The sequence below is a fragment of the Alligator sinensis genome, unplaced genomic scaffold (genome assembly GCF_000455745.1).
Source record: "Alligator sinensis unplaced genomic scaffold, ASM45574v1 scaffold334_1, whole genome shotgun sequence".
NCBI lineage: Eukaryota > Metazoa > Chordata > Crocodylia > Alligatoridae > Alligator > Alligator sinensis.
Genome location: NW_005842572.1, coordinates 116,361 through 125,643, shown reverse-complemented (window position 1 = coordinate 125,643; position 9,283 = coordinate 116,361). Strand labels below are relative to the sequence as shown.

At 47.4% G+C, this 9,283-nt stretch overlaps 1 protein-coding gene across 11 annotated transcripts in view; it reads right to left on the bottom strand.

Moving 5' to 3' along the window:
* GLCE (glucuronic acid epimerase) overlaps positions 1–9,283 on the bottom strand; it is a 98,096-nt gene that overhangs the window by 8,134 nt on the left and 80,679 nt on the right. For 10 of the 11 annotated variants that reach the window (XM_025214189.1, XM_025214187.1, XM_025214188.1 and 7 more), the window contains one exon: positions 3,604–4,199. In XM_025214189.1, coding sequence (XP_025069974.1) covers positions 3,604–4,186 — 583 coding nt within the window. In that variant the 5' untranslated portion in view covers positions 4,187–4,199. Of the gene's footprint in view, positions 1–3,603; positions 4,200–8,602; positions 8,730–9,283 lie in introns of those variants that run through there. The other variant, XM_025214194.1, reaches the window with a different exon arrangement.

The following is a 9,283-nucleotide window of genomic DNA, read 5'->3' as shown; positions in this document are numbered from 1 at the left end:
GGAAGACGCACAAAATGAAAATCTGCTATAAAAGTCTTATTTGTAGCTGTTAATGTACGGAGATGACACGATTAAATTCTCCAGGTCACGGGACATGAGGCAACATATTAACCTTGTAGGAGAGAGACAAGGTAAAACATAGCAGCTCCTCTTTCTCACGTCTAAGTGACAATAAAAGCCTACTTTGAACAAAATGATGCAGAATAACAATGCAAAGTCTTCCCCACTGGCTGTAACTAATTCTCCTATCAAATCTGTTTGCCAGACACCTGTCATGTTATTCCCCCACCCGCGTCGAGGCTTGGGCATCACCTCCCACAGGGACAGCTCTAAAGGGCGAGCTGCTAACACCAAATCTGTAGGTAAACGATGCTCGGCAATTTGGTTCGATTCAGTCCCCACCAGGTTGTGCCCGAAATACCGGTCAGCAAAACATGTTGCACATTTGTCTGCAGCCTACATGTTTTGCGCACCAAGGAGCTGCAGGAAGGTGGGGGGCTGCATCGTTTTGTAGAGCGCATCTTACTTAATCGAAATGTGTTAGAATAAAGTGTCGAGGGTGCCGCGAAGTGACCAGCAGCAGGTATCTCCAGGCACTCGCTATATTTAACATGCAAAGCAGACGGTGTTTTAAAGCCCAGGAGTCACAATAAGGGGGTAATCATTGATGGAGAGGGGTAGAATGACCTAGATAGAAAGCACCTATCTAGATGAATGGAAACATCTGGCTGGGATGACGTGGTTGGGGCTGGTCCTGCACGGAGCAGGGGTCGGACTAGATGTGACCCCCTGAGGTCCCTTCCACCCTCATTGTCTATGAAGCTATTTTTGTGATATCTTTGATCGGATGCACGGTATAGTTCGGAAGTGCTAATGGACAAGCGTTGGGTCATGAGGCGCTCTTGCTCTCCCAGCTTTACAACTGGTCCATAAAAATAAAATCACAAAAAAGCCTTTCCTCACGGCATTTGCTGGACCATCATGTCTACAACGACATTCCAGCCCTACTATCTAGATTATTTATTCTCAAACAGGGTGCCAAGAGACCCCCATCAAGGTGTGCCACAGGGTGCCACACAATGTTAGCACTGTTCGGTGTGCAAACACAATTCACAAGAGAAACTCCGATTTCAAATAGGAATCCACGCTGTTAACTACGTTCTGCCCTGCTGTGGGCTTTTGAGTTCTTTGCAACAGAAGAATTGCTCTACTATTTTTCTGTAGTCAAAAAAAGGAGGAGGAGGAAAAAAAAAAAAGATTGAAAGCTCAGAGCTGGCTTTTTCCAAGGAGAGCCTCGAGACTAAAAACGGTTGAGAACCACAGGTCTAGATAAACACAGCCAACACCAGAGCAATTGGCTGAAGTTTCCCAAAGGTACTTAATGTAATATAAGAAATAGGGAGAACATTTTCATCTCATGAGAACAGTCGCCAGCATTGAGAAACACAGCATTTGTGCTGAACGGTATCTAGTCTCCAAGGCCATCAGCAGATGCTGTCCATGGAGCAGGATCAGCCGCTCCAGTGGGCGACAAAGGTGTTTCTTGCTGTCCCGAGCTGGGACGTGGAAGTGTGACATTCATGCCCGGGGAATCCCTGGCAGGAAGATTATGGGGGCAGGCCTCTACAAGCAGGGACATCTAGGCAGGTGCTCCTGGCACTTTAGAGGTCCTTCCTGGGGTGTGCGGGACTGGACTCCTGCCTGGGGCATAGTTCTGGGCTGCCCATGCTCTCCCATCATAAAGCAAACACACACCCACTGTGAAAATGTGACACAAAGGTTTACCACCTACTGCTGTAGCCACAATTCTGGACATTTATGGTGCAACGAGGAGACAAGTGTCTGTTTGCTTGGGCTTTGTCCCGACATACAACATGTTTATGGTGGCACAAAGGCAATGCCTGTTTCTAGGCTAGTTGCAGCTTTGAGGCAGCCACGACACGTAGAACTGGCCCTGTCTGCGGTACAGGAGAGTCGGTTAGAAGGCCTTTTTAAATGTCTGGCCTAATTCAGAGCTAGGTCACCTTGGGACGCAGTTCAAATGGAACCAATAATAGCATTGCACAAGTCCCTTTTTTTACCACTCACATGCATAGTTTGAGATTAACTGCATCCCTCTCTCCCCGACTATTTTACTGAAGCAGGAGCTGAAATAGGAAGGTGATGCTCCTCTCCGTTAAAGGCAAGGTCCAGTAAATGCTGAAACAAACAGTAAACTGAGTGCTTAAAAGCAGATGCAGGGAATCGGACGTGGCAGTTAAGCTCAAGAAAGCAAAACAAATTCAATAATCTCGAAAAAATCTTTTAAGATTTCTTAAGCCCGCTGCTGGTAGAGATGTGTTGCAACAGAGCAGTTTATACATTTTTCCAAATGTATGCTCGAGATTAAAACTATTGAGATATTGATAGAAAAGGTGCAATAGAAATATTCACTCAGCTGATAACGGTGTTCTTTGGAATGTGACCTGAAGGACAATGGTATTTGTGATTAATTCAGACACCGTGCATTCACTCCTGGGCATTTTTTCCATATGAATAATCCTATTTTGTGCAGGGGCTTAGAAGCGACCAGATAACAGAAGTAAAAAGTTGATGCTAACATACAGTGGAACATCACTAATGACTATGAAATACGTGTGCGTGCGTGCGCACACACACACACGTGATGTTTCAGGGGTGCAGTTAATGGCTTGCAAACCGGCAATTTTCCCCTTAAATTAAAAATTCATCATCCTATCAATGCATTTCGTTTTCCTGAAACAGTTTAGTTTTTGTCTACAATATGCCAAAGAGTGCCAATCGATTCTACAGTAAATTCTGTAAAAGTAATGCATTCTTGGTACTACAAGACGGCACTAGAGTGCTTGTGCATACAAGTCATGGGCTGTGTGGATTCACCAAGTACAAAGCAGAAGGGTCCTACACTTAGCTTTTCATTTTCCTCACGGTCTTATGTGACAAAGCTTTAAAATGGTTTAAACGATCTCATCTTTAACTCAAGCAATTCATCCGCCCTCAGGAATTACAATGGCTCTGATACCCCAATTGGCTCAAAGCGCATGCTGGGCCCAGTTAAATCTGCATGCATTCAATCCGGCACTATTTGCTCGTGGTGCACAGTATTCATCTTTTTGCTATAAAAAGGCTTTCCAAAGTGGGAGGTTAAATCGTTCCGTTAACTCGCACACGTATGAATGAAAACAAATAAGGTCTTATCTTGTTAAACGCAGCGTGACTGCTGAATAGAGAATACTCCTGAATAGACAGTTCTGCCTTATGCGATCGCACAGATGACCCAAAATGCTCTCCGGTGCTTTGTGCCTCTGCCCTGAGATTATAACCTGTCTCCACAGGGCTGTGCAGTGAAGCACGAGAGGACCTTCTGGTGCTTCCAACCAGCTGCATTAGAGACACACGAAGGAAGCTGGAAGGACAGCACAACGCTAGCTTGAGGCTTGCATTGGTGACACCCCAACTGAGACTTCGGGAAGCCAGAGACCTCTCAAGAGCTGCCGTTGCAGAACAAAAATAAGCCTTGCATCTCTAATGACGACAGCCAACTTTAAGGGGCATTTCAGCTGTAATAAAGCGGGTCAGACTGACCTTCAACGCCGCTGATGCACTTCACTCTGTCGCGCACTTCCACGTTGTAGCCCTCGAAGGACATGAACACGCCATCGGGGTGGTAGGGGGCTCTCTGGGTGTACACTTTGGAGTAGCTATGGGAGAATTCAAACCGGTCGTACCCATCATACTGAGCAACCTTCCCGTAGACCTCAAAGTACTTCTCCACCCAACTGAAGGGCAGGAAGACCTCGCTGCCCTCTCGCCTCCCTTTTATCGTATGCTCGTCGTTGATCAGACAGTCAATTTCCTCGTATTTCAGTCCCAAAACTCTGTTCCCGTTGCTGTTGAAGCCGCCCACGATAGGCGGGGCTTTCTGCTGCTCCTGCGGCGATGCCTCCTCGCTCTGCTGCTTCACGAGGCTGTTCACATAGTTGTTACTCTCCGAAGCGGCCGCTCGTTTCTCCAAGCTGTCCACGCGGAAGCCGCCGTTGAGACTCCGGGAGAATTGAGCCGCTTTATCGCTGGAGCATTTGTTCCACAGCAGCACCGTGACAAGCGTGAAGAGAGTGCAGATCACGATCAAAGTCTTATAGTTGACCCGAGCTGTCAGGCAACGCATATTCACATCATACCTGCAAAAAAACAAGACGGGAGAGGTTTTCAAGTACAAGTGGGGAGCAAGTCCACCGGGAACCAACAGGTCTTTGCTTTTACACGAGTGGCATGTGGTCGGCTGGGCAGCGGGACAGCTCGGCGTTCCTGTCTTATTAATCAGCAAGTTAAATTCCCACCAGAGCTCTACAGATTTGGACTACAATGCCCTGGACGAGTCACGAATGATTAAAAAGTGCAGACAATTGTAAACACGCATACAGATTGAATCGCAATGGACTTGGCAGCTGATAATTAGCCTGTTTAAAGGTCCTGACCAATGCCCTCCAGAGCACTGGTCAAACCAGCCGACACTCATTAAGCATTGGATACATTTTTTAGCTCAGAAAAACAAAAGGATTAACCATTCTTTTTTGTAGGATTATCTTCTGGGTTAGATACGAGTTCATGTACAAGCGCAAAGAAATCTCTGATTATTTCACTCCCTTATCCTCATGTAATTCTTGTATACAAGTGCTCTGAATTTTTGTAGAAAGAAATTACACACAAAGTATTTATCTATAGAAACACACGATTTTCATCCAGCAAGCCAGAGCGGATAACATTCGCACGCAGTTTGTAATTCAATTTTTTCCTTCATTAGAAATGCTAAAACCTATTCTTTACTGTGTCTCGATATGTCAAGCAAAAACCAAGCTTACAAAAAAATCTAAATACTGATAATTAGCTTCTATGGATAGTTGGTCATTACCAACTCCTTCGGAGTGCCACACTTAACCAAATAGACCTCAGGTCTAAGGTTAAGACGTAGACCTAGACATTAGACAGTATGTCTAATGTCCATGTCTAATGTCTAGCAATCTCTAGACAGGTTTCATAGTTGGTCGGGTCGGAAGGGACCTGAGCAGGTCATCAAGTCCAACCCTCTGCCACGGCAGGAAAAAGTACTGGGGTCAAACAACCCCGGCAAGGTGATCATCTAGCCTCCTAGTGAAGACCCCCAGGTCATGCTGGCACCAGTGATGGGTGGGGAGATTGGCCAGGTTTTGATGCCTGGGGCCTGATAGGGTGGGCTGGGTCCTTGCTTGTGGGAGGGCAGGTTCCAAGGCCACCTCTCCAAAAGGAGTACTTCCAGGGGCAAGGGGAGGGACTTCCGGTGGCAAACGTCAGGGGCAAGGGGGCGGGACTTACGGTCCCAAGAGGGCAACCAGCGGGTGGGGCAACTGAAGGGGCGGGGCTACCCATGTGGCCCTCGACAGCTCACCAAAACTCATCAAGCGGCCCTTCGCCCAAAATAATTGCCCATCCCTGTCATAGGGCCTGCCCTGCTGCCCCTTGACCATGTGGGTGGCCTCCTCTGGACCCTCTCCATGCTGTCCACATCCCTCCTGAAGTGCGGCGTCCAGACCTGGACACAGTACTCCAGCTGCGGCCTGACCAGTGTCGCGTAGAGGGGGAGGATCACCTCCCTGGCCCTGCTCGAGATGCATCTGTGGATGCATGACAAGGTGCGGTTGGCTTTCCTGACCGCGTCCCCACACTGTTGGCCCATGTTCATCTTGGCATCAATAATGACTCCAAGATCCTTTTCTGCCTCTGCGCTGACAAGAAGGGAGTTCCCCAGGCTGTAGGTCTGCTGCTGGGTCTTCCTCCCCAGGTGCAGCACCTTGCACTTGTCGTTGTTGAAACCCATCCTGTTCTCATCCGCCCACCTCTGTAACCTGTCTAGGTCTGATTGCAGCCTATTCCTCCCTCCTAGCGTGCCCACTTCTCCCCACATCTTAGCGTCTTCAGCAAATGTGAACAGGGTGCTTTTCACCCCCTCGTCCAAGTCGCTGATGAACATGTTGAACAGTGCGGGCCCGAGCACCGAGCCCTGGGGGAGCCCACTGCCCACAGCCCTCCAGGTTGAATAAGACCCATCCACCACCGCTCTCTGGGTGCGGCCCTCCAGCCAGTTAGTGACCCATCTCACTGTGTAGCTGTTGACACCACAGTCCCCGAGTTTTTTAATGAGAATGGGGCGGGAGACAGTGTTGAAGGCCTTCCTAAAGTCCAGAAAGACTACGTCCACTGCTACCCCTGCGTCTAAGGATGTTGTGACCTGGTCGTAGAAGGCCACCAGGCTGGTCTGACAGGACCTGCCCCTAATGAACCCGTGTTGGTTGCCCCTAAGCATGCACTCCCCTGCTGTCCCTCGTGGACATGCGCCAGGATAACTCTCTCAAAAAGCTTACCCAGGACTGAGGTAAGACTAACTGGCCTGTAGTTTCCTGGGTCCTCCTTCCTCCCTTTTTTGAAAATGGGAACCACATTGGCCCTTTTCCAGTCCTCTGGCACACCAGAGCACCACGAGTGCTCGTAAGGCCATGCCAGGGGTCCCGCAATGACCTCTGCTAATTCCCTCAGCACTCTGGGGTGGAGATCATCAGGACCTGCTGGTTTAAATATGTCCAGTCCCTCCAGAAGTTCCCTGACTACATCCTCACTGACCCGAGGCCTGGGTGCGCCTCCCCCGGGGCCTGAGGGGGTCCCAGTGGGTGGGCTGATCTGGTCCCTGCTCAGGAAAATGGAGGCAAAGAAATTGTTAAACAGGTTAGCTCTGTCATCTGGTGCGACGACCAAGTTTCCTAGCGTGTCTTGCACAGGCCCCACATTACCCAGTACCTTCTTTTTGCCCCCTCTGTATTTAAAAAAGAACTTCTTGTTGTCTTTGATCCGGGTCACTAGTCCCAGTCCCATCTCCACCTTGGCCTTCCTGACCGCCCCCCTGCAGCCCCGAGCACCCAAGGTGTAGTCCTCCCTGGTGGAATTTAAAGCATACCGTACGAGGTCTGCCAACCTGGAAGAGAAGACACGGTTGCCTTTAGGAGAGAGGTGAAGCCCCTCCCACCCGAGCATGCCTCTAATGTCTATTAGAGGGAGACATTAGACAGTATATCTAATGTCCATGTCTAATGTCTAGACACAAGACAATAGGCATGTCTACGTCTATGTCCAATGTCTATTAGACATAGACAGGGAGAATGGCAGGGCAGTGCCGTGCACTACCACACTGGAGGAAAAAGTACTTTTTTTTTTGGATCCAACTACATTGCAACCTCTAGCAGGCAGAGGCAAGAACGCGGGATGAAGAACCTTCCATTACTCTCTAGCAAGCTCTCAAACCAAGGCACGTGTCTTGATGGTGGCACCTAGGAGATGCAAGAAACTTGGGAGGTAAGCTACAACGGAGGGCTTTTATTTGGCAGGGTTAGAAAGGCAGGCCTGGTGGTGAGCTACAAGTACCAAAGGCAGTAGGATGCTGAAGGAAACCCCCAAGTGACCTTCCTCTATTGAAGTCCTAATGAGATTTAAACTGTGCCGATCAGTAATTCGCCCCAGCAGTTTAGGGTACAAACAGAAGAGCATGTCGCTGAAATGATGATGTGCTGCATAAACAGGATGAGCCAGAAACAGCAGTGATCCAAGAGCAACATTTTTCTGAATAAAATGTAGTAAATCTATCAATAAAACACTCACCGGTTACCAGCTAGAGCAGCAAAGGAGCACTAATGACTGTAATTCAGTCCATAGCACGCAGACAGGGAAGGCAAACACAAAGACGCTCCATCAGATACAGTCAAGTGCAGCAAAATGAGTCATTTTTAACCGCGTGCCCTCCCCCCAGAAGCTTTTCAAGGGAACAGGCCAACTATATTACTGTTCTGAGCTTTAAAATGGTAAAAAGTTAAGAAGTCATTGATACACATAAAGGGACCTTCAAATCCTAAGCAACAAGAACATTAGCTCCAACTTGGATTGTTTTGTTGCCGTTCATTATAGACAAGCAAATATTAAAAACCAGTGTTATAAAATATATATATTTAAAAAAAAAAAGATATGGCATTTCTGAACCAATCTGGCACTGCCGCTAATTTACACATACGTTAAATACCCCAAGTCAGGTATTTACGCAAAGCTGTTGCTGCTCATTTTAAACGGTTATTTTAATCATGTGCTTTCTCCAAAACACAAAGCAAAAGTTTGAGGAACAAACCATACTTTACAGCCTTTAGACATCTACAATAAAAGCAGCAAACTGATTTTTAGCAAGCATGCATGCAAGTGCAAGCCACTGGGGTTTTCTCCAGGAGGAAAGTTGATCGTGCCGGATGGGCTATTAAAGTTTCTGCACCTCAAATCCATTTGGTTTTTAAAAAAAAAAAAAAAAAAAATCATAATGGGAACAAGCAAGCGAGCTGGTGGCTGTGGGATTCACATTGCTTCTCACCAGGCTCGGTCCACGCCAACAAGGGAAGGGATGCCAGATGCTTTTAGTTAGAGGCCTCTACAGGAAAGAGCAAATTGGGAAAATGCGAGAATGCCCCAAGGGACAGGAGGGAGACTTGCACTGTAGTGCTTTAGGGCTCATGTTTCTTACCCAGAGTTGCCCTGAGAAGAAGGCAGGGACCGAGATGGAAAGGCTTCTAGCAACAGAAGTCCTTCTGCTCAGATTTTTCTGACATCAGATTTCCCGTCCGCAACACTCCCAAGCCCTGCATCAGTTGGTGCAAAAACCAGGATACAAATTTCAGTTATCGAAGCATAGTTGTCCTTCCTTCTATTCAAGAATGAGACCCTTTAAACATCCAAATGACCTCAAAAACATTTGATCATTTTCTAAAACTGCAAATCACGTGCCACTGAAACGCTGCATTTTTAATTTGATGCTTGGATTTCTTTTCATCAAAGGCAATTCTCAGTCACTGGTAGCTACAGCGTAACATTTTGGATTTCTTTTTTTTTTTTTTTTAATCCCAGCATCTTTTCCCCCTTGAAACTGCTTTTGAGCCGATGCCAATCACTGTTGATTTAAGAGGGGAAATAGAAAATGTACAGACTTGACCTGGTGGGTGAAGTGCAGAGCTGAGGTTTGCTGGGTTTTTAAAATTTTTTCTTTAAAAGCCTCTCTCCTTCAAGACTTGTCTTCACCTTGCTACTGAACGCTGCTCCTTCTTCCAGCTGTTTTCCATTTCTTGGAAGCTACAGCGAGTTTGAAAGCGCTCAGATGAAAGGCTTTTACATGGCCTCAGAGCTGCTGTCTTGCAATATTCGCTCTGGG